Source organism: Lupinus angustifolius, chromosome LG11 (assembly GCF_001865875.1).
Source record: "Lupinus angustifolius cultivar Tanjil chromosome LG11, LupAngTanjil_v1.0, whole genome shotgun sequence".
Classification (NCBI taxonomy): domain Eukaryota; kingdom Viridiplantae; phylum Streptophyta; class Magnoliopsida; order Fabales; family Fabaceae; genus Lupinus; species Lupinus angustifolius.
The window spans coordinates 15,067,071-15,093,144 of NC_032019.1; the positions used below are offsets into that span (position 1 = coordinate 15,067,071).

Below are 26,074 nucleotides of genomic sequence, written 5' to 3' on the forward strand. Positions count from 1 at the left end.
ATTTAAATTATATATAAAGTAATTTTTTTTACTCAAAAGATAGTTTTAATCAATATAAAATTATATGACAATTATGGATAGAATTATGAATCTAATTATATGTATGTTTAAATACGTCATTATCTAGACCGGTTTAATAAGAGTTTCAAAATCTTTTGTCCAAATTGTCCATTAGTCAAAATATAAGAATCTAGACTCAACTTATTACTAGAATGATTGACATATATATATATATACATGCCCAAGTACTATTTTCATCCCAAGGTATGGAAAAAGAAATTAGTTAAGTTATAAGAAATAGAGAAAAATATTAAATATAAGATGAGAAATTTATGGTAATAATGCAACAAAATAAATGGATTTTCCAAAATTAACTTGCTTAATCTCTATTTTATGAAATCTATCCTTCATGTTTCTTACTCGAGAATTTGGATTTTCGGATAATCAATTTCACAAAACCCAAGTTTTTCCTATGTTGGGATGTGGATTTCTGAGCTCTCAATTACTCAACTATGCTGTTTTTTTTTCCTTATTTCCAGAAATTTCATAATTTTTCCTTATTATATTTAACTAAATAAAAAAGAGTAAAGGATAGGAAAGCAAAAAAGCTGCTTCTTCTCCACACGCCTTGGTTGGTTCACAAATAATTATAATTTTCTCTATCTACTTTCTCGGAAACCAACCCAACATTTCATACAAACTACGCTTTTTGTCAGAATCTCTTTTTTCTACTTCTGATTCTGCTTCTACTTCTCTCTCTCACTCTCTTCTTTCTTCATTCTTCAAAAACACAGCATCTTCTTCTTCTTCTTCTTCTTCTTCTTTTGTTTTTCTCTATCGTAATCCTCTCATCGCTTTCTTTGATCTTCATCTGCTTCACTGATTATACAACCTGTGTTGATTTCCCTGATTTTTCTTCTGCTGAGGTTCCTGGATCGTCTCAACTGCAATTTGAGACAATCGAGGTGTTTTTCTCATCATTTTATGCTTTTTTCTTTGCTTGTTTTTGTGTTTGGTGTCTTTTGTTTCATCTGATTGCTGTTAGAAAGTGAATTCAAGAGATTGTGTTGTTAATGTTTGTTTTGATTGTTGAACTGAGGGATTTGGATTCGCTTTGAAGTTTCAAGTTTCTATTTTGGTTTGGTTTCTTCCGTGGAAGGTTGAAACATATTTGAAATTTCAATGTTTCTATTATTGTTATTATTATTATTATTATTTTGTTTTCTGTTGTGTTGTTGATTAAGAAATAAGAAATATAAAAACATGAAAGATTGTTTTTGTTTTTGGGAAAACTTGCTATTTCTTAATTCCTTGACCAATACTCATGGAACACACTTCAATGATGTTTATGTAATTGAATCGTTGCTATTTTTAAGGTTTTAAGTTTGAAGCTTCAAGATGTTTAAGTGTCAGATCGGGAAGTTTAGGCTGGGTTAACTTGAAGGTGGTGTTGATTACTTGGATCCTAGTGTTTTGGCTTGTGAACTTATCTTTGGTTCCACCCATTTCTTTTTTTAGATCAAATCAAAACTTTCCTATTTGTAATACTTATATCTTGCTGTAGTAGCCACACATCCAAGAAGAGATTAGTTCCTTACCGATAGGTTGAGATATCCTTAATTAAGAAAAAGGCTTAACTGTATTTTCGGTCCCTGGGATATTTATAGGATCTAAAACCAATCCCGGTCAAGTTTCAAGGACCAAAAATATAATTTAGCTTAGAAAGTATGTCAAACATATATCAGTATCCATATGCTGTATTCTTTCCAGTTCTAACATGTCTACCAAACACTATCTTAAGTGAGGCTCAGTGGTAATGAGGCTTTGTGTGATTGATGATTTTGAGTTTTACAGCTTAGGATAAGGTTGAACATGAACCTGTCAATGGCAACTTTTGAGTAAGGAGTACAGCACTAGATAGTAGAGTCTGTATCTTGAGCTATGGCCCCTCCATTATGTTTATCTGATTAAGCCAGTCATGGGACCATTGTATAAAGTTTGAGAGACACTTTTGGTTGAAAAGGGAACTTTTTGTTTGTATATTTTATTTTAAAAACGCCTATCTTTTTGCCATTGCTATTTCCATTGATAACCATTCTTGGGTTTGTTGTTGCAGATATTTTAAGGAAAATGTCTCAGCCATCCAGGGTCCTGCCTTCTCTCCAGTCTATCAAATCGTTGCCTCCTACATTCAGGACTACTGGTAATCAAACCCCTGATTTTGCAGAAAAACAAGGGGATCTTAAATTGAGAAGAACTGATGTTAATGGATCAAGTAGTGCCGAAAATGGTGCTCTAGTAGAAGAGGTTTCGGAGGAAGTTGTCCGGGTAGACACTGGTGACTCGGGTCTTTTTAATGAGGATTTGGCATATAGTAGGAAAGGTGTATCATTAGAAGGCAGGCCATCAATTGCTGATGAAGGAGTAGATTCTGTTCCGCTGGCCTTCCCATCAATTTCAATGTCCTCAGGGGAACGTAGATGGAGTGATACAACACCTTATGCTTCAAAGAAGGTACATATGGCTTGACATTTCAAATTAATCTCATGCTGAGTTTTGATAGCGCTTAGGGATACTTGGCATATTTATTATTCAGTTGGATAGAAACTTGATTTCTATGGAAGAATGTTCAAGATATTGATGCAATTTCTCTCAGAATCCTTTTATTTGGAAGTTTCATGTTATTCTGTGTTCTTTGTAGATTATTTCTATTTCTATTTTTTTATTTTTTTTCTCTATACAGTTTCTCACTATTAAGTGCAGTAGCTTCTGAGTAATATGAGTTTGAACTAGTATTAAGTGCAGTAACTTCTGTGGACTGTGTATTATAGTTGGCCGGGCTAACAGCAGTAGTGGAACATCTTAATTAGTTGAATAGTTTGTAAAAATAGATGCTTGATATTGATAGAAGCATCTTTCACATTTCTAAGTATTTAAGTTGGAGAAGAGAAGCAATGCTATGGAAGCGTTAATACATATTGTTTGGAAGTTTATATTCTGTAGTTTCTATTTTTGGTTTTGAGTGTGTCAGAGTTGAAACACGTCCAGAATTAGTACAATATTGAATTTACAACTTAGACAAAGGTTGGCCATAAGGAATGCAAGAGGGGGTAAGATATTATTGTAATGGACATCCTAGAATCCTTGGGGTAAAAATTCTGCAATTTACTTGGAAACAAGGAAAACCTGACGACACTAATTCTACTGGAGGCATCTTACTATTTCCTAAAATAACTAACTAATACCTCTTCATAATTCCTGTGAAAGTCACAACAAAATCATAAAAAAATCATTATAATTTACCCCTTTGTCCTGTGTCAGTATGTTTCCTATGAAGGAATTGTTTTGAAATTAGTTGACACTTGAAAATTTACCAGTGATCCTTGGGCTTACTTTGAACCTTTTGAATCATGTAAGAATAGGAAGAAAGAGAGGCTTGGTGTTGCTTACAGGCTTGCTGAGAATGTCTTCTGTTTGACAGGCAGAAGGCGAATAAGAGTCTTGTTCTGTATTTTATCTCTAATAAAATAGAGATCTAGCTCAAGATGCTTAGTCTTATTGTGTAAAACATGATTATTTGACATTGCAACTGTACTAAGATTGTCACAGAATATGATAGGAGTTCTATGTTGGAACTTTAGCTCACTTAGAAGTGACTCTATCCACATCAATTCCTGCGAGGCACGGGTTAAGCTCCCATGCTTGATCTGGAGATGATGTGTTGCTTTTTAGACCACCAAGTAACTAGATTAGGTCTCAGAAATTCACAAGGACTAGAAGGTGACTTTCTGTCGTCTATATCTGAAGCCCAGTGCCCAGTCAGCATGATAAAATGCAGTTAGGGCTAGAGGGGTAGTTATAATAGCTTGTTTGATTGTAAATATCTAAGAATTCTTTGTACAGCAACCCAGTGAGGCTTTAGAGGATTGCCAAGGAATTGACAAATGTTGTTCGATTGGGAAATATCTAACACCCATCCTTATTACATTCTACACTATTCTCTAATAAGTCGTTAATGTTCAATTGGAATGGTGCATTGTAGGATAAGGATTAGGTAGAGATGATGTGAAATTAATGCTTATGTGAACTACTTGAATTGACACAATTTTCACTGGCCTTGCCGTGCTCAGAATTCCACTTGTCAGGGCCTCAGGGGTACTAACTAGCCTTAAAGGAAATGTCTTATCACATAGGAATATTATATTGTTTTAGTTGATTTTAAATTGTTAGATGCATAGATGGGATGTTCTATGCTTGGGTGAGTTAGCCTATAGAGTAGTCAGCTCAATTTGTCATGGCTTCTCATCATGTGTAACTTTTCTTGTTCAAGGTAAGGATGTATCAAGCTTGACGTTATAACATGTAAGAAACTCATAGACTGAAACAAAGAACAACACCAACATTTAAAACACCCTATATCAGCAAAGAAATACGGAAATTGTTAAGATAGTCTCACATTTGATGAGAATATGGCCAAGCTAGTGCTTATAAGGCTTAGACATCCCTCACCCTACTAGCTAGCTTTTGGATTTGAGTTAGACCTAGCATTCAAAATTCTAAAGAAACTAGTACTCACCTTGAATCACAAAGTCTGTGCAGATAGCTCCTTGAATTTCCACAGCATAGGTCCATTATTACAAGACTTCCTTTATGAAGAATCTGATATTTAGACACAGTACATACGATAAATGAGTGAACCATTTAACTGTGTTCTAGAGTATATCACACCATTTAACTGTGCCCCATCAATTTATAAAAGTCAAATACAGTACTCAAGCTAGGAAGAGACAGCTGGAAACAGCTCACTCACTCCTACTAACAGAACTAACATAAACACACTACACTAATACTAGACCACAGAAAATAACTTCAAAGAACTAAGGTTGATCATCAACCAAATGATCCAAACATAGACAAAACACTAATACCACCAACCAAATGAGATGGTAGCAGAAACTCCTCAAGTCTCGTTGCACTGGTTACTATCAAATGTGGCACCACTAGCCACCCAATTTTGGTTGACAAAGATGAACTTTGCTAATCCTCCCCAAACAATGGTTGACAAAACATGCCTCCAAATATTGATATCTACCCTTGGATTGACTAGAACAGTCAACTGCAGACAGCCGAAAGTCTCACTGCAAAGAGAGAAGCACCAAATGGATTGTATTAGCCATTTTACTAGAATCACCTACTTCCTAAGCAGGGCTCGTCATAAAACTCGCTGAAGCTCTGACCACCAACGATCTGATTTGTGTCAGAAGTGAGAGCACCGACCCACAAACAAAAGCTAGTAGACGACTCAAACAACCAGCTCATAGTCAAAACAGGTCAGGTTGCACCAAACATGGGCTCTGACCACCGAACCACACCACCACCCAAGACTTCATCATTCAGTCATCGTAAGACCCCCCTCACCACTGTGTCCCAAACCTTAACCAGAAAGTCATGGCCCAGCTATGATGTATCTCACTTCTACAGTTGCCTGGTTTGTGTCAAATACGTATTGATATAAAACACTTTTAGATATTTTTAATTGTATTTGCTACTTTTACATTTTGAAATTTTATACCATTATAGATGGAAATGTATAATAATTAGATAAAGGGTAGCTTTTTATTTATTTACAGTGGCTCATGCTAAGCATTATTTCTCTTTCAATTTAAGATTTGTGTTGTTATGTTGAACATATTCTAACTTTATATCGTGGATCATAGTCATGTCGTCCAACTATTAATAACCCTAATACTTGAAAAATGTGTATTTTTTAATATTTATCGGATGTTTACATGCAATCTCTATATAGGAGAGACAATGACACAACAAATACCTTAAAATAAGCAACTAATAAACATATTGTCCTAACTAAGGAAAGAAATAAACTAGCCTATTAATTACGAAATATTTACTATGATTGTTATCAGATATTATTTCCATTGACTGAGAGATTCTTATCACACAAGCAACACTACTGTATTCTGACAAGTTTGCTGAGTTATCAATCATTACTAGATGGTTTTAAATTTAATGTCTTTCCCTTACTTTTAGAGTTCATTATTTCAGAAGCTTCAGTCTTGGTTTCAACTTCCAAATGGGCATTGGGAGCTGGGAAAGATAATAACAAGTTCTGGAACTGAATCTGTCATTTCACTGCCTGATGGGCAGGTAATATAAGTTACAATGTTTCTCAAGGATGTTCTCTTCTTCTCTGGCTTGATCAAGTATTCCCTCCTTTTTCCCTCTTAATTACAGGTTTTAAAGGTGAAAGAAGAAAGTTTGGTCCAAGCAAATCCTGATATTCTTGATGGAGTTGATGATCTCATGCAACTTAGTTATTTAAATGAACCTTCAGTTTTATACAATTTGCATTATAGATACTGTCAAAATATGATTTATGTAAGTCTTCATATCTCCTTGAACTCAAAAGTTTCTCTCATCAAATTGTTTACTAATCATAACTTCTAACATCTCTCTGTCTTTAACTGTGTGCAACTCAGACAAAAGCAGGGCCTGTTTTGGTTGCCATAAATCCCTTTAAGACAGTTCCTCTGTATGGTAATGATTATATTGAAGCCTACAAGCGCAAAGCAATTGAGAGCCCTCATGTTTATGCGATTGCAGATACAGCCATCCGAGAAATGATACGAGGTAACTTTTTATTTCCTTATATGTACATATATATATGGGTGGAGTTTAATAGGTTAAGATCACATCCATTGGTTTTAAGCAAGAAGTTCTTACTGAGTCTTCCTTTGTTTTCCAGATGAAGTTAATCAATCCATAATTATAAGGTCAGTAATTATTTATGAGCAGCTCATTATGGCAAACTGTTGGGTATTCAAATTGTTCTTATTTTGTTTTCTGTAATCTGTTTCAATCTAAATAGTATTTTAGTTGCAGCGTTTGCAAATATGGTATGAGTGCTAGTCTTAAATTTCACTCTTATTTTACCTTTCTCACAAATTTTGAAGTGAACTTTGCCATGATTATTGCTTGTATTCTTGTACATTTTTCTTGATAATTAACCAAACATTTATGTAATGATTGCTCAGAATCTCAGACTGGTCATTTCCCTGGAAATTATCCGGTATCAAGTGACACGATAGGGCAACAAGTCTATAGGGAAATTACAAAAAGGCATTTTTGGTAAAAATATTTCCCACACTTGAGCAACAGTTCACTACTTGATTGGTTAACATGTTCAAACTTCAAAGAGTGATAACAGGTAACCACTGGGTGGTTCGGGTTTGGATCAGATCATGGAGTGTCAAGTCTTAACCTGTTATATTTGAACAAAATGAGAGTGAGGAAACCATTAGATCTGGGGCGAGTCAAGACTGGCTAACTACTTGAGTGGTTAACTGTTGGAATTCTATTCTTGTAATTTTTATTTATAAAAAAAGTTATCTGTCAGAGAATCTTATATACTCCCTAGTTGTTCAAAGACAGACTTTGATATTCATGTCATATAACATAATTCTATTTCATTTTCGTTTTCTTTTCCCTGAGTTCCAAGTGCTTAGATGCAGGTATTTGCTTTTCACTTTTCAATGCCTTGGTTGAAGAATTTTTTTATAATACTAGACCCCCCTTTGTTGGTCCTACCTTAAATTCTTTTCAGTTTTTCCATCTGCCATTGCTGAATTTTAACTTTCATATTATGGAATAACTTTACTGGATTTACTGTATATAGACAAACATAATTTGAAAATGAGCATTTCATTTTCCCTTCTTTGATTAACACTTTGATCAATTTAAAGCTCCTTCATGTTGTCTGCATATTATTTTGTTAATGTCAAGCGTTCATGGTTATCCTTACCCTTGTCCCCATAATTGTTTTTTCTGTTTGAATCGAAACCTACATTAATAATTATGACCTGCTAATTCAGTGGTGAGAGTGGAGCAGGAAAGACTGAAACAGCAAAGATAGCAATGCAGTATTTAGCTGCTCTTGGTGGTGGAAGTGGAATAGAATATGAGATATTGAAAACTAATCCAATACTTGAAGCCTTTGGTAATGCAAAAACATTGAGAAATAACAACTCAAGTCGTTTTGTAAGATTCCTTACTCATCATATTGATTCCTTAAGTTTTCAATATTGTTTTTTGTTTTTTTTTATGTTCATATTGATCATTGATCTTATATTCTTTTGATACCGAAAGTTCTCATATTGGTTGAATGTGTGACAGGGAAAACTCATTGAGATTCACTTCAGTGAAACTGGAAAAATCTCTGGTGCTAATATTCAAACATGTAAGTTTTCTGCTGTTTAATTGTTGAAATCATGTGCCTTTGCTCCACCCAGAAGTTTCCAACTAACTATAATGTTAAATGTTTGCACCTATTTACGGATGCCCCCAACATGACAATACACAGTTTTGCTGGAAAAGGTAATTATTCATATTTCTGAATAAGTTTTATGTTCTAGATTGCGTTCATATTAAATCAGTAGACACTAACTTTATTTGGTATTTGAACAGTCTAGAGTAGTCCAATGCAATGAAGGGGAAAGGTCATATCATATATTTTATCAGCTATGTGCTGGTGCACCATCATCTCTTAGAGGTAATTACTAATTTGTTACCTTCTATTTCACTTCTGCCAATGTATGTGTTGCATAATGTGGATAATTATTAAGTAGCAATATTGTCATTGGAGAAATCACATATTCTTTTTGGCTTGTTGCAAATAGCTTCCATGTCCCTTTAAGCATATTTCAAAATTCCCCCGCTAAATATCGAATCCATTACCTATTGAAGTGGAGACTGGAGAATCAGCACCAAACTTGGCACTGCACAACCTGTTCCTTTTGCTATTGATGGTCAAACTATCATATACATGTTACTTTTGAGTTTTTAACTTAAAAAACTATAAATGATTATAAAACTCTGAAAAATTATTATTATTATTATTATATATATATATGTTTGGTTTAACTGGTTTAATAATGACCAGTCTGGCTTTAATAATAATGCCTTTTACTGCCTGTCTTCTAGAAGATATGGTGGTTACCTGGTGGGGAAAGATAACGACCTATTGGAGTTGTGCTCCTTGGTCAGTGCCTGGATCAGAAAGCCTAATATGAAAAAATGTCCAAAACTTATTTATTTCTTTTAAATTTCACAATCAAACACATGCTTATTAGTGAAGTATTGCAATGAGATGAGGTCACCAAAATACAAACCGTCGCATGCAAAACATCAAGTTATGCCTAAGTTGTTTGTGTGGCTACTAGCCTACTAGTACTAAGTGAAACAAATTGCTAGTTCACCCCTTCAAGTCTTGGATGCTCGACATCTTCACTTGATATACTTCAATGGAGTTTTGTTGAAAAATTGTAGTTAGAACATTATGGATATTGTATTCATCTTATTATTTAATCACTTTATCATCCTGTACATGTACCAGTTATTATAAATTTTATCATACTTCATCCCCGTATCCATGCAACCTAGCATTTAGTGTTCTTCATTCTTGTTTATTTGCCTTCCTATTTCATTAGGTATTTGATTGATTTTTTAACTCAGGGAAGCTAAATCTACGAAATGCGGAAGACTACAAGTATCTGAGGCAGAGTAATTGTTATTCAATTGCTGGTGTTAATGATGCAGAAGAATTTCGCATAGTGATGGTACATTATTTTTATTACTTACATAAGATCTGATCCATAGGCTTAAAGTGTTCTTCTTACCTCTGCAAAGATTAACCTGTTGACTTTGAGATGATAGTTTGACATAAATATGAACCTTTTCATACTATTAGGAAGCTCTTGATGTTGTCCACATTAGTAAAGGAGACCAGGAGAGTGTATTTGCAATGCTTGCTGCAGTATTATGGTTAGGAAACATATCATTTGCTGTGATTGACAATGACAATCATGTTCAAGCTGTAGAAGATGAGGGTAAGAATTTTCCAGAATTTCTACTGAGAGCATCTACATTATAGCATCTTTGCATCATGATAGGTTGCAGATTATAAAAGGGACATTTTTGGCATTAGAATCTCTGGATCCTATGCTTGCACTTTTCTACTAGCATATTATGAAACGCCCATATCGATGCAAGTATCGAATACGATATGTATCTGATATGTTGATACGCATATTCTTGAAAAAATACAGGACACATTACGTTTGAGAAAGGCATAAAATTAATAAAACATAATAAATATATAATTGTTATTCTAAAATTGCAAATAAGGAACATAGTTCTTAATGATCACTAAATAAAAAGTCAATCATATTTCATAAGAAATCATTGCTTATTTCCCACAAGTAGGAATAGTATTGATCTCGTTTAATCTTTGATCATCATTATGCATATGTATTTCTTCCTAATCTTTATGCAATACACATGCTTTGTCTTTTCTTTCTCTACAATTCCACTTGGTAGATTAAATGTTATAGTTTTCTCTTCTACTTAATTGATTGTGTATATCCTTTTCTCCCATTCTCTCTCTCTTAAAATGGTCATGTATGGTATTTTGGGTGTCTTGAGAGGTATCAAAAAAACATTTTAAGAGTATTGCAGAGTATGCGGAAAATATTGGATTTTTAATTTATTTATTTAAAAAATAATAATTTTGACATTTCATGGATATGTATCGATGAAGTATCGTAGAGTATCATTATCGGATACGTACCAGATATGGTACATGAAGGATATTGAAGTATTCATGCATAGTCCTTTGTGGCATGCTTAAACCTCTACAAATAAACACACTGATAATGGTGAATTAAGTTATCCTTTTCAGAAAAAAACATGTCAAATGGGGTATAAGAAAGCTAGAGGAGTACATATGCAAGCTCACAAATGACTTTATATATAACAATAGTAAATTTGATATTTATAACTTCATACCTACTTGTATAACTTTTCAAGCTTTCTTAGTGAGAGTACAAGTCAACATAGTTACCTAGTACAGGTATGGGTACGGGTACGTGGTTCACTTGGGTATGCTATTCATTACTTTTTACGAGATTTTTTGTATGGCGAACCCGAGATGCAGTGCGCAGTACGGTGAATTCAGTATGCAGTACATAGGGTAAATAAGAGAATTATGTAACTATTGGAAGGACTGTTGTGGCTCGTTGGATTAAGTGAAGCTTTGGTAGATGACCAATCGGGCGAGCAGGCCAATGGCCAACTTGCTGTTCAGATTGAAAATTGTTCGGCTTGTGGCAGATGACATGTAGGAAATGGAGTCTCTCAGAAAGATGACATGGCAGAGAGTTGAAACACTGGGAAGATAATTTCATCAGTGGGTCCTCTGGGACCATGGTTTAGTGTTGCGTTGTCTTAGGCACTGGATATCATGTAAAGAGAGAATTAGAGAAAAGAGACATGTGATGAAATCTGTCTTTCAATTACACAGCAGAGACTGATATATATAGAGTTAATGTAGTGGGTTCAAAGATTGCAATGAGCCTAATTACCATACGTACAGGATCTGGTTAGCTTATACCATGAATTAGAAATTATTTACGTAGTGCTCAACAGTCAACACTGATAACTTAACATGTAGAGATAGAGAAAAGAAAGTGATGGATACAGAGAAATAAAAGTGAATAACTACAATGGCAAAGCCTTATCCAACTAAGTGGGGGTCAATTGAATGGAAATCAATACCATTGCACATTACTGAAAACCAAATTTTCAATAAAACCATTTAGAGCAAGGTCTTTCTTGAATGGTTTCATCTATTGCTTTCTTGGAATTTCTCTATCCCTTTTATGTGAACTATCTTCTATTTGATACACTTTTCTCACTGAAATCTATTAATCTTGTTCTTCCTCCTTTTATGTATATTTTCACCTGCATGATATTGGTAGACTGTATCTGTATGGAGGGTCTGTGTGTGTGAATACTATAAATAAAAGGGGTAATTTGTCTGGTGATCATCAACTTCAGGGGAGTTTACTGTAGTAATCTCTCCCAGTAGGAGGTTATTGTAAGCGCAAGAAATCTCAAGGATCATCATCTAATGTAATAAACAAATACTTGCGTGTTCCGGGAAATTCTACACGGAAAAAAGTTTCTGTCTGATGATATATATTGGGTTTAGGGTGTATTTGAAGAACAAATGGTTTCATTCAGCATATCCTAGAAAGGAATAACTTTTGGCATTTTGTATTGATGATATCAGAATTGTGTATTGATGTAACGGTGGCTTGTTTTTATTTTCATGTGGTAAATGAAGTTTCATATGGTGTATTAGATTATTATTACCTAATTTCTGGTGCATAGAAATTTAACTTATTTTTATGCTGCATGTGTTACAAGTTATCCGGTGCCTTACTTTAAAATAATATTTGTCTTACTTCTTAAAGGTCTTTTCAACGTTGCCAAATTGATTGGATGTGACATTGAAGATCTCCAGTTGACTCTATCAACTCGCAAGATGAAAGTTCGTAATGATAAGATTGTCCAAAAGTTGACACTAACACAGGTAAAATCACTTATTAAAAATTTACTATTGTTGAAAATAATGGATGGAAACGTGAGTCTTCCTAGTTACTAGGAGGGAAGGTTTTAGAAACATGACTTTATTTATTCTAACACCGCCTAATATCCCTTTTTCCAAAATATTTTACAATTTTTTAATATGTAAAAATGGCCTTTATTTTATTTTTTATGATTTGTTTCCTTATTTAATTAGAAGTCTGATATTAGTATAAATAGGGGGTTTGTATTATGTCTTTTGTTTCCTTATTTGATACAATTTACTATTTTGATCATTCTTTTTCTCTTTCCATATCTATACCGAATAATTATAGCAAAATCAATTAGTTAAAAAATGAACTAATGTTTATGAATACATCTATCGAGTATCAACATATGCCAATTTGGTTAATTTCTTATTGAAAGGAAAATTTAATAATTCTTGGTGATGAACACTGTCTTGTTTTAATTTTATTCTTGGGAGTTCGATTCAGTATTTAAATGTTAATGATCCCTGCATACGTGGGCAATAATGCATTTGTCTTCTTATGAGGAAGCTCATTGGATACATCTAAAAGGTCTTGTTTTAGACTCTTGGTGTAATGAGTGCTTCCAAGTTCCATGCATTTGTACAACTTTGTGAGATTGTATGTAGATTTCATTTCAAAGTCCCTATATAAAGTATGCCAATGCCCTCAATGATTTGGAAAAACATTTTATACTTAATAAAAGAAAAGAAAAGAAAAGAAAGATAAAGACTACCACAGAAAATCTGTGTGCATATCATGAGTTTCTTATGGGTATGTTCTATTGCCAAAACATCATACAAGTTAAGTTCAATATATTAACATATTGGACCTCCATTGATTTGTAAGATGAACAATGACATGAAATAATAATGATACATTTTTTTCTTTTTGAAATTCCTTGCTCATCATCAGACAATCACTTCTTCACAAACCCCATGTGGGGCTAATTTTTCATTTCCTAATGGCTTAAATCTTCCCTTATCCTGTCTTGTAGGCAATGGATGCAAGAGATGCTTTGGCAAAGTCAATATATTCATGCCTATTTGATTGGTTGGTTGAACAAATAAACAGATCACTTGCAGTTGGCAAACGACGTACTGGTAGATCTATCAGTATTCTGGATATCTACGGCTTTGAATCATTCAATGTAGGTTTGAATTTTTACCCTGTTTGAATTTTTAAATATTTTGGCTCTATTGATGCTATGCATTTTATGTCTGCAGAGGAACAGTTTTGAACAATTCTGCATAAACTATGCAAATGAGAGACTACAGCAACATTTCAATCGTCATTTATTCAAGTTAGAACAGGAGGTATGTATGACATAGAATCTGAATGCTTAAACAAGTACTTAACATGTTCATAGCTAAAAAATGTAAATGTTGAATACCTTCCTACGAACCTCTGCAAGCTGCACATGCTTATACTTGCTGATTTTTACGCTCATGTTTCAGGAATATATTCAAGATGGCATTGACTGGGCTAAAGTTGAATTTGAAGACAACCAAGACTGCCTCAATCTTTTTGAGAAGGTGCAGACTATCTTTGTTCCCTGACCCACTTTTGGCATAATGTTTAGTGTGCTTGTTAATTGAATATGTTTGCATCAGAAAATGTTAGCTAATATATTAAGCTAATATAGTGCTTAACTGCTTATATTTAATGCAATTTTCATCATTGTGTCATGTTTTGTAATTGTTGTACATTGGTTTTAATAACAAGTCTTTTCTGATGCTAATTGAATACTCTGATATGTCAAATTAATGAACAGTTGGTACATTTAAGTGGCGAACTGGCATTGCAGCATTATAGAGAGTTCTTATTTATAATAAAAGTCGTACAACAATAGAACTGTAGTATTGTTATGTACACTGTGGCAATGGTAAATTATTACCGACTAATAACTAAAGCTACTATCACAACACTTCCTCTCAAGCTGGAGTGTGCAGATCTTTTGGAACGGTGTTCTGTTAGTTCAGATTTTCTTGAGAGGCATCATTTAAATTCTTTAAATTTTTACAATATTGATCTGAATATAACTATAACAACACTTCCACTCAAGCTGGAGTGTGCAGATCTATTGGAATTGTGTTCTGTTAGTTCAGATTTTCTTGAGAGGCATCATTTAAATTCTTTAAATTTTTACAATACTGATCTGAATATAACTATAACAGTTTTAATACCTGGTTTAATTTCTGACACTTTGAGAACAATGATTTCTTCTTTCTCTCTGACATGGGTTATGATATTCTGGTGAATGCTTAATAAATATATTTATCTTGCCAACTACACTTTTATCCATGTTGTGGATATTTTGATATTTGTGATTAGAAATTTGATTTTCTTTTGTCTTAAACTTGACTTCTGATATATTTGCAGAAACCACTGGGGTTATTATCCTTGTTAGATGAAGAGTCCACTTTCCCGAATGGCACAGATTTAACATTTGCTAACAAGCTTAAACAGCATTTGAGTTCTAACTCATGTTTCAAAGAAGAACGAGACCAAGCCTTTACCGTGTGTCATTATGCTGGGGAGGTATTAATCTGGTCATGTTCATATATTTGTTCTTAATTGTCCAAATCCGATTTGATTCTAATGTGATATAAAACACTAAATTCCACCAGATTTAAAATGGTTGAGAAATTTTGCACCTAATATTTTAACTCCGAATTCCGAAACACCATCTTTAATCTTAAAGCATTGGTTACTTGTTTCTTATTAATTTAGCTTCGCTGATAATCATCTTACCTGACTGTTTGATAGTTCTACTTGTTCCTTTCTTCAGGTCTCCTATGATACCAAGGGATTTCTGGAGAAGAACAGGGACCTATTGCACTTGGATTCCATCCAACTTCTATCTTCATGCACATGTCACCTTCCACAAATATTTGCATCCCTTATGCTTACGCAGTCTGAGAAGCCAATAGTTGGTCCCTTGCACAAGTCAGGTGGGGCAGACTCCCAAAAGCTAAGTGTTGGAACAAAATTCAAGGTACACTAGTTTAATTATAAAGTGATTCAAAATTCAGTTAAGCAGAACTTTTACAAACTATTATTTTTGGTTCTCCCAGCCTTTCCATTCAGTATAATGCTAGATTTTCTATTATGCTATTCATGGTATTCATCTTTAAAAAATGATCCAAAATATTGTCTTTATATTGTTCGAATCATTTCTTTTAATTGTTAAAATAAGTAATTCATGTCACATGTTTTACTTAACAAATAGTTCTTGTAACTTGGTTTAGATGAGCAGAAATAGGATGGGGTACAGTTACTAATATTGTAATTTGTGAAAGTAGTGAATGGGAATAGTGATATGGGTCTCAGGGATGGAGTAAAATTTGGCAATCTACTAAATTGTGCATTATAGAAAGCAAGAAAATTTATCAATTTTCCCTTGGTAAATGCAACTTAAATATTCAGTTTTTTATCAGTGGGTGTATGTTCATATTTTTTCAATATATTTGAAGTTTTGGCTTTTTCCTCTGCGGCCTTCCAGGGCCAATTGTTCCAACTGATGCAACGTTTGGAGAGCACAACACCACATTTTATTCGCTGCATTAAACCCAATAATCTCCAATCACCCGAATCATATGAGCAAGGGCTTGTATTGCAGCAGCTGAGATGCTGTGGGGTTCTCGAAGTGGTTCGAATATCAAGATCGGGCTTTCCAACACGAATGTCTCACCAAAAGTTTGCCAGAAGGTAAAATTAGAGCAAAAGAAACTGATTACTCATCCTATCAATTAGTATTACTATACTACTATGAGTACTATCACCACCTACACTCCCTCCACCCCAGTTGTTTTTGCATGGGTCTAACCTTTTTCTTATTGGCTTGGATATGGTGAATTAGATATGGTTTTCTTCTCCTTGAAAGTGTTGCATCTCAGGATCCACTCAGTGTTTCAGTTGCAATTCTTCATCAGTTTAATATTTTACCTGAGATGTATCAAGTTGGCTACACAAAATTATTTTTCCGAACTGGGCAGGTAATAGATGCTTATTATTTGAATTTCAATACAAATTATACATGTACTTTTTAGTTATTGTATTCTGCATTTTATGGAAGTTTTGTATAGGTAAGAAATCTAGTTTCAATTACTGTACTGATGAAGAATGATAATAATTTTTGTTCTTGTCTGGGCTATAATTTTGTAACTATGTTGTACTGATTAAAAAATATTTATATCTTTTATAGAAGTTCAGTAAGAAGGAAAGAAGAATGATAGAGTTAGGATGATAAGTGTTCCTCCTAATAAAATAAAATGAATGAAAGGAAATGTTAAACTTTACTGACTTGGGATTTAGATTTGTAAATAGCAAAGAGAAACACGTGATGAAATCTGTATGTTTAAATTACACAAGTGGCAAACAAATGAAACCACAAGGTACTTGAAAGGCTTTGCCCTAATCTCGAGTGAACATAGAGAGTGCTTGAAGGAGCTATGGTCAAATTTGAGTTAAGGAGAGGAGGGCAAGTATGGCACAACAAAAGTCAGCTGGAGATGGTAGCAGACAAGCCATCATGCACCGGTGGAAAAACACATGAAGCAGCACACTTAGGACAATAGGTGTGCAGAAGGGTGTGCTGATGATGATGGCTTCCTGGGCGGCTTCTTCAAGGCTGGGCCATGTGGACAACTGTGAGGTGGTTGTCAGTGTAATAATGTAAACCTAGGCTAGAGAGAACACGAGAGAGAAGAGAATTCTGATTTCATTTCTTCGAAATGAAGAATGAAATCAATTCTTACAATGGTTGAACCTCTCTCTATATATGGAGGTTTGGAAAGCATACAAAGGAAGCTACAATATGAGGTAACTTGCTGAGCACGTTACCTCCTCTCAACTAACTAACTAATAATAGGAAAATAACTACCAGGGACTACTGTCACTGTAACTACTACTATTAACCCTAACCTACAACTCTTAATTCTTATTCTCTAAGGGTTTGTTTGCGAGTTGAGTTTTGGAGGAGAATGAAGGGAAATGGAAGGCTTTAGAGTCATCTCACGAGTGTATTTCATGACTCCGAAGCCTTCCATTTCCCTTCCTTTCTCTCCAAAATCCAACTCGCAAACAAAGCCTAAAGGTTCATTTGTGAGTTGAGTTTTGGAGGGGAAAGAATGGAAAGGGAAGACTTCATAGTCATGAAATACACTTGTGAGATGACTCTAAAGCCTTCTTTTCCCTTTCTCCCCCTCCAAAGTTCAACTCACAAACAAACCCTAATAGTTGGGTTGGCTGGCTGGAGATGCTGCCAGAACACATCAATGGAAGCAGCTGAAGACATCAAAACAAAGGATAAAGGCTGGAAAACCATCGTGGGAACAGGGTTGGCCGGAAATAGAATTCCATGGTTCTAGAGGCTTGCCTCTCTTTAGATTCCAATGCCAAGTTAAGAGTGGAGAGAGAAAAGAAATGAAATCAATGTATGAATTGCACAGTGGAGACTGAAATATATATAGTTGATGCAATAAATACAAATTTACTATTAGCCAAATTACCATAATTATATATTTATTAGCCTATACAATAAATCTAGAAAATTTATATAGTTTTCAACATGAAATTTAATTCCTGGTCATATTTAAATCTACGATTGGTTTCCTTTATGAAAGGTTTAGCAGTAGGAGCATTTAAGAAAATAGAAAAATTCTTTGATAGTATCCAGTTTATGCTGTTTTGACCATTGGCAGATTGGTGTGCTTGAAGATACTAGAAATCGTACCCTCCATGGTATTTTACGTGTCCAAAGTTGCTTCAGGGGTTACCAAGTTCGATGCTCTCTCAATGAGTTTCGGGGAGGAATCACTACTCTGCAGTCATGTATTTCCCTTTTCAGCACCTCATTCTGTCATCAGTCTTTCATATTGTCTAAGTATAACAGAATGGAACCATCTTACCTATTTATGCAGTTATTAGGGGCCACAAAATCCGAAAAGCATATGCAGCTCTGCTTCAGAGACATAGAGCTGCTGTTGTTATACAGAAGTGGATTAAAGCAGTATATGCAAGAAACAGAGCGAAGGCTATAAGCGATGCTTCAATTGTCATACAATCAGGTAAAAGTTTATGCTCTAAAATCTAAGATATATGTTTCAATTAATGTTGTTTCGATTTTCAAATCTGGGCTTATAATGTCTGAACGTTTTTTTCTTTTAAAAAGAGCGATGGGCTCTTATTTTTGTTTTCTTTAAACATATGAAATCAAAATTTTACATGCATGCAAATCAATTATGAATACAGCATAGATGTTGCTTTTCTTCAGTGTTTCTCTTGCAAATTCCCAACTTTTATTGTACGAATTCCATACAAGATATAATCAGACATAAACAAATACTGTATTTTGTTGGAATGCTCAGATGTCTTTCCAATGGTATTTTCTTGGTAAATTTTAACATTTTATTTGTGCTACCATTTGCAGTTATTCGTGGTTGGTTGGTCAGAAGGTGCTCAGGAAATATAGGATTTTTGAAATCCCTAGATATGAAGGTAATCTTTTACATTGTTTTTAATACAAAAGGAATGCTCTTATATTCTGCTTGTAAAAGCTCCATCTGTGATACTTACACTCATGAACTCCAAAACAGACTAATGGGTCAGGTGAGGTTCTGGTGAAGTCATCTTTCTTGGCTGATTTACAGCGCCGGGTACTTAAGGCTGAAGCTGCTCTCAGAGTGAAAGAAGAGGAAAATGACATCCTTCATCAACGTCTCCAACAATATGAGAGCAGATGGTCCGAGTATGAAATGAAGATGAAATCCATGGAAGAAGTGTGGCAGAAACAAATGAGATCCCTGCAATCTAGCCTCTCCATAGCGAAGAAGAGCCTTGCAATTGATGATTCCGAAAGAAATTCGGATGCATCTGTTAATGCAAGTGATGAGCGGGATTACAGCTGGGAAGTAGGAAGTAATCACAAGCGCCAAGAAAGCAATGGGACAAGATCAATGAGTGCTGGTTTAAGTGTCATAAGTCGGCTGGCCGAAGAATTCGAACAGAGGAGTCAAGTATTTGGTGATGATGCCAAGTTCTTGGTTGAGGTAAAATCTGGTCAAGTGGAAGCAAATTTGAACCCAGACCAAGAACTTCGAAGGTTAAAACAGATGTTTGAAGCTTGGAAAAAGGATTACGGGACAAGATTGCGCGAAACAAAGGTCATCTTAAATAAACTTGGAAGTGAAGATGGTGCACTTGATAAAATGAAAAGGAAATGGTGGGGAAGAAGGAACAGCACAAGGATAACCTGATATATTTTTTAAAAGAAAATTATATATAATTTTATGATTTTGTTTTTGGATTGAGATTTGCTCTATGCACTGGTATTAGGGCAATGCAAACTACTTATTCTATAATGAAAATTCAATACATAGGAGTGGAGAGAAGAGTCCAGAGATGAATGTATTATCATTTACTGTATAGTTGAGTTAGTTGTTGCTATTCCCTTTTCTTTGAGAACTTTCTGCATGAGTTGTGATTCAATCACAACTATTGTATAATCACAATATGCCTTTGGGCTTTTGCAATATGTTGAATATGAAATATCAAATTTGATACTGGGGCCCATGGGCTCAGTCAGAGGTAAGTGGCAAAATTATAGTACAATTTTATTGAAATTTATGGAGATTTAGAAATTGATATTGTAAATGTCAGTGGACTATAGCCATTTGAACTATGTATGTTATCTATATAATAATGTGTAGCATGGCATCAGTGATAAAAGTGAATACTTTTTTTTTCTAGAGTAAGAAGCATATATTTGATACAGCAAAGTATTTGGTAAATTTAGTTAAAAATATTTGGAGAAATTGGTTAATTAATTAAAGTAAAATGATATAAAAATATCTGATAAGCCAAACTTGTAATTGTAAGACACAAACATCCATCTGCAACACTCTTAAGGCATAGCATGAACATTCCTACAACCTTGACCTTGGTTCCTACAACAGATTATTATGATCACCAAACTGAAAAGACATAATATATATACCTTTGAAAACATTAACACAAACAAAAATCCACCACATACACAGTCAAATGCTGTATGATCTCCTTTACAAAGCAGTTCTGAACTGTAGCTACCAGTAGTATAATAAAACACTTCCTGAAAGCTGAATTTCTTCCAAACATAAACACCCTAATTTGTGTTCTCAAATTGTTAGTTATCATGTCTAACTATATCTCAGCTTATTACAATCAATACTAGTGTACAATCCCATCTGATATTCACAAGATTTCTGCTGGTTTTAACCATGCTAGTTGTCCCAAAGAAAATATAGCCTATTCCTGCACCAGTAAAAATTAATCAGGTTATCTACCAGTCTGGAAACAGCCTCTCCGCTTCAGGGGTAAGACTGTGTAGGAGCCTCATGCACTGAGTCATCCTGTTTTATCTATCAGTACAAAATATGGCGACAGATTCACGGGATGTTTGGAAAAAAACCATATTAAGCAAATATAATTAACTATGACAAACTGGAATCCTTCACTTACCATTTTTATCCTCTTAATTTAACTCAAGGGAGGGGATTCATCTGAACCACAAAGGGAAGCGTATGAAAGAGTATCTTCCTTAGATATAGCCACATAGTTGTTCAGAGGTGCAGTCGACAGTCTCCTCATTTCTTTATGATATCCATTTTGGCGCGCGGAGAAGGAATGCGGTGTATGTACTTCAGATGTTCCACCACTTACAGAACTGCGGCGAGGTGTAGGGGGCACGGAAGCAGTGCCATTTCCATTTGCACGATACCCATTTGTTGTTCTAAAGCTGTTGCTTTTTTTGGGACTAGGTTTAGAACCATACATGGCTTCCTTTTGATTTAGGAGTAGGTCTTGCATCTTCTTTTGGTCCTGAGATTCAAGAAAATACAAACTGATTAACTATAAATCATGGAAACACAATTCAGAACATGTAACAGCATCATTGTGAAATATAATGTATATATATAAGCAGGCTAATACATTTCAACTAAAGTTGATGATCATATTCAAACATCAATTTGTGAATGACAGATAAGTAAAATTTACCCTGCATCGTCTTTTCTCTTCTTCTTTCTGTTCTCTGGCCAGTTTGTAATCCTCCAATATTGACACTAAACGTACCTACAGATATTACCGACAATCAAATTTACCTGCTTAAAAGAACTTCGAGAGGGAGAACACAACCATAAATATTTAGAGCATTTCAAAGCTCACCCCATCGTATAGAAAACAATTCTTCTTTTCATCTTCCCAAACTAGTGTTTTGTTAATAAGATTGTCAACCATCACTGAAAGAGAACACACCGGTCATCATAGCTCCAAATTACACTGTCAACAACAAACAGGCATTCAAGAAAGCAGTACCTGGAATTTTGTTTATAGTAATTCTAGCTCGTTCTGCTCGTTTTAGATTAATGTGAGCACCTCTCCCAGCGCTGTACCGATTGTCATCCTGAAATTCATCGATATCACTTTAGAGAACAATCAAAATAATCTACCAGTAACAGTGGTTTGTATATCAAGTTATTTGAATTGCAATAGAACTTTAGTTAAACTACACATAGAAGCAAGAGAACTTTATTGTTCCTCTGAATAAAGGTACCCTAATTATTTGGCAGTATTACTATATTGAATAAAAATCATGTATATATTAGGATACAAATAAAAAATGAGATTTCTTACATTTAGGCCAACACAAACAGAAAATTCAAGATTAAGATAGAAATATTTTATCAGTATCTATATTTAGTTGGTCTCACTTAAACCTGTCTATACTAAACTTTTACTTCAACTCACTTAACATGCCAACTTTTATTTTTTATGATGCAGCCCAACTAATTGTGTTGATTAGTCCATGAACGAGTATCTTTTGATTTTGACAGAAATACAAGGTTTTTACTCAATAACACTTCAATAAAAACCAAAAAGAAATTATAATGAAAAGACAAGAAAATAGAAACACAAGGCAAAAAAGAATGAAAAAATCGACAGGTACTGTAAGTTTGTAACCACCAATGTGCATTATCACGCTATATATCGAACAGAATCTGTTGCTTACTTGACTATAGTCCTCAAGCCAATTCTCCTCTTCACAGGCGAAAAGCCATTTATCAATCCTATCCGTTATTTCTTTTCTGCTCAAAGCATCATCTTTTGCCTTCACTATCTGTGCTTCAATGTTAGCTAGTAGTTCCGAAGGATCAACAAGGCCTGAACGTAAAAAAACAAGTTTCAATAACATCAGCCCTGTCCTAGATAAATATGAAAATAAACCAGAATTAATTAACTAAGAGGAGATAGGTAATAGGCAAATAATTTTTTAATACAACAGGGAACAGACCAGAATCTATTAATGCCGTAGCTTTCTCGGCAGCGGTACTTGTATCAGGTTCCATATGAGTCAGCCTACATATTTCCTCCAACTCTGACCTTCTCTTAGAAACAAGTTCCTTCATTCTGCTTGCTTTTAGTTTAGATAGCCTTTCCACTTCTTCCGAAGCCTGCAAAATATGACTCCTCCATCTAGGTCCTTCACATCTAAAGAATAAAGAAATCTAAAGGAGGCTATGGACAGAAGCTTTCAGACCTTCTCTATAATCGCTGTTGAAAGAACACCTCGTTCAGTGATTTCTGATTCCGAAGATCCAAGAATAGAAGTAATCCTCAGAAAACTGTTTCTCTCTTCTTTTGATGAGTCCATCAAATTCCAAAGTTCAAATAGTTCCACAACAACATCCCTCAGCTGCATTTTCAAAAAAGAAATGTTATATCTTAATATCAGAGCAGTATGAAGGACTAAATAAAAAGAAGCATTTCAAGTAAGAACGTATAGATCACCTTCTGGATTCTAGCTTTCCTTTCTGTTTTTAACTTAAGAATGGTTCGCTCTAGACTTTCCAACGTGCTATTGCTAATATTAGTCGATTGTTCCACCTGAGTCCCGTGTAAGCTTGGATGCACATCACCCACAGTTTGGCCAAAATCTAACCCAAGAACACCACAGAGAGAATGCACCTCATTCACACATTGCAAGACCTTTTGAAGGCGGCCAGACTGCACGAAACAAGCATAGAAAATGCACAAATGAGTTATACAAAGATATCTAATATACTAGTTGATGAAGCTAGTTATAAATTCTACCACGTGATATATAAGAGGCCGTAAAACGATACAAAGGGGTAAGCAAAACATTTTAATTTATCATATGCATGATGGTTTCTTTTAAGGATCAATTCATATCATAATACATACTTTTTCCTTTTGAAGAGTATGAAGATGTGTTTGATATTCATTAAGTCTTCTAAGTGACAAGTCTTGTTCCTCTGCAGCTGTTGTGTTGCTCACGGCATTATTCACAGGATGGAGTCCAGAAATTTCTCCACTTATCTTTTCTATTTGAACCTTTATATCTGCAAATTGCTTTAATCTTTCATCTTTTCTCTTCTTCAAATCTTCGACCAAGGGTGTGACTGAAGCAAGTTTCTCCTTCAAGGATGCAGATCTCTTCTCTGTCTTAATCTATAAAATTTCAAAGCAACATAGATCAGAAACTTATATCATATAAGCAGGTCGTTTTCCTCTCACATACTTTTAAGATCAGAAAATTAATTCCGTTATATCTTCTCATTTTGTGTCATCTTTCCCCTCAAATTGCAGATTGAAGAAACAACAATCACGTAAATAACAAACATACATTGACTATATAATAAAGAAAGAAAAAATAATAATGTAACAAAAATTAAATGCAACTTAGATAATGCATATTTTACACTATTCTAAATTAACAAATATGAGTTGGTAACCACAGAACACATACTAGTTGCTTCACTTAAGACAATAAGGAAAAAGCAGCATTCTTATTTATAAACCTTTTTTCTTTTCTTTCTGTTTCCTCCACCTTGAAAAGAAAAATTACAAGAAATGAAAATAGTAAGAGACTTATAATCTAACAAAGAAGAACTGGTTCTAGTTAAGCTACAAATTCTCTGGCTATTTTTATTTTTCAATATTTTACCTTTAGGCATCCAGACAGATATCAGGGTTGAAATTTAATTTTGAATGTTGGATATGAGTAAGCAATTTATGTTTACCGGTGAATGAATATCATGTTCGCCCAGCGCAGCCACTAGTGTCGCAAGCTCCGCTTCCTTGGCTGCAACCGTCTGATGGAAGCGTGCTTTCGTGTTGACAGCCTCATCCACCTTTCTCCTGTAAACTTCTAAGCACTCCCTCTCTAGTTCGAACAACATTCGATCTTTGTCCACCTCACTCTCCCCAATATCGTTCCATATTTTCTGTACACATAATAGGGTCCATCAAAGCTAATAAAGGAAAACAATCAATGGAGAAAATAGAAACAGAAAACAACATAGAATCTGACATTAATTATTTTTTTCTAAATTGATTTTGCTACCATTTTCTATAAAAAAATATATTTACAACTAAACACAAAATGCAAGTCAACAAATTTATAAAAAAAAAAAACTTCACCAACTAACCTACTAGCAATAAAATCAACCAAACCAAAGACTCATTCTATGACCTCACAAAAACAATAAGAATAAAGAAACAGAACACTGCAACATAAAAGGATTAGCAAAGACCAAATGACTTGAAAACCTCTTACCAACTAAATCCTTCCATATTTAGCAGTGAACCCATTAAGACAAAATCAACCACTTCACACTCTAGACTAAAACCAATGAAATTTTAGACAAAAGAAAGAAAAAAAATGACTTCTTCAACTCAGGTAAAATCTCATGAGTAAAGAAAGACAAAACCCTTTTCTCCTGTAATAAAATAACCCATAGAGACCTTATAAGTGCTTTTCTTTTTAACACAGTAAAAACAAACAAAAAGTTGGCTTAGGAAAAAAAAAAACAAGCATCATTGGGTAGAGAATAATAGCCAACAAGAAGAAAAAGAAGGAAAAAAAGTTTGTATCATAAGCAAATCATTTTAATCAAACTCTTCATTAAGAAAAAAAAAGAATAAAACCCCATATTTTTTGTTGTATAAACTATTTTGGTATGATAAGCAAACATAACAAAGAAAGGAAAATAGCAGATAAATAATAAAACCCAAAATTTTATTCTATTTTATTAACTAACTTGTGAAGTGAAAAAAGAAAGAAAAAGAGACCTCAAGTTCTGTAAGCAAAGCATTGCAAGTAGTGCTTGTATGAATACTTGTGATAGAACTCCCAATAGCCAGCATTGTTCACAATTCTTTGTCTCTATACCAACAAAGTAGTGATAATTTCAAAGGTTACCCAAAAAATCTTAAACTCCAAAGTTAAAAGGATCAAATAAGAAAGCAAGAAACTTTCATATCAAAGGGCATGAAAATGGGGTGTCTTAATTGCTTCAAACAACCTAAGCTCACCCTAGATCTAAAGGTGGAACCTTTTTGTTGTTTCGTTTTCTCTCTCTTCAGAAAATTTGGGTTTTTGGAAACTGAAGAAGGAAAATTCTGAGAAGGAAATAACAGGATCTATAAAGAGAGGAGGATTAAGGGTGTGTTTGGAGTGAGGAAAAGTTTTCAGAGGGAGAAAATGATTGCCATTATTATTAGTTTTGAAGCTAGGCCTACTGGGAGAGAAAAAAATAAAGAGA

The 26,074-nt window shown here is 34.3% G+C and overlaps 2 protein-coding genes and 1 long non-coding RNA gene across 4 annotated transcripts; 2 read left to right on the top strand and 1 right to left on the bottom strand.

Moving 5' to 3' along the window:
• On the top strand, window positions 639-20,070 carry LOC109360303 (myosin-1-like). 2 transcript variants are annotated; one of them, XM_019605101.1, is made up of 24 exons: window positions 639-965; window positions 2,117-2,514; window positions 6,064-6,165; window positions 6,253-6,396; window positions 6,498-6,648; window positions 6,764-6,791; window positions 7,890-8,055; window positions 8,191-8,254; window positions 8,378-8,391; window positions 8,482-8,566; window positions 9,529-9,632; window positions 9,764-9,902; window positions 12,330-12,448; window positions 13,465-13,617; window positions 13,694-13,783; window positions 13,925-14,002; window positions 14,850-15,008; window positions 15,259-15,465; window positions 15,973-16,178; window positions 16,330-16,465; window positions 18,173-18,302; window positions 18,392-18,538; window positions 18,901-18,968; window positions 19,067-20,070. In XM_019605101.1, the coding sequence occupies exons 2-24, from the start codon at window positions 2,131-2,133 to the stop codon at window positions 19,724-19,726; spliced, it is 3,534 nt and encodes a 1,177-aa protein (XP_019460646.1). In that variant the 5' UTR covers window positions 639-965; window positions 2,117-2,130; the 3' UTR covers window positions 19,727-20,070. The 2 variants fall into 2 exon arrangements, with proteins under 2 accessions (XP_019460646.1, XP_019460647.1); XM_019605102.1 differs by having other exon boundaries at window positions 639-950; window positions 2,111-2,514.
• LOC109360304 (65-kDa microtubule-associated protein 6) lies at window positions 20,436-26,055 on the bottom strand. Its single transcript, XM_019605103.1, has 12 exons — window positions 25,602-26,055; window positions 24,551-24,754; window positions 23,712-23,978; window positions 23,298-23,513; window positions 23,047-23,202; window positions 22,801-22,960; window positions 22,519-22,670; window positions 21,825-21,912; window positions 21,675-21,748; window positions 21,507-21,581; window positions 20,970-21,329; window positions 20,436-20,762 (listed from the first exon to the last, which is right to left on the bottom strand). The coding sequence occupies exons 1-11, from the start codon at window positions 25,674-25,676 to the stop codon at window positions 20,988-20,990; spliced, it is 1,809 nt and encodes a 602-aa protein (XP_019460648.1). The 5' UTR covers window positions 25,677-26,055; the 3' UTR covers window positions 20,436-20,762; window positions 20,970-20,987.
• Window positions 20,715-20,932, top strand: LOC109360305. Its single transcript, XR_002109155.1, has 2 exons — window positions 20,715-20,796; window positions 20,877-20,932. It is a non-coding gene; the product is annotated as an uncharacterized LOC109360305 (long non-coding RNA).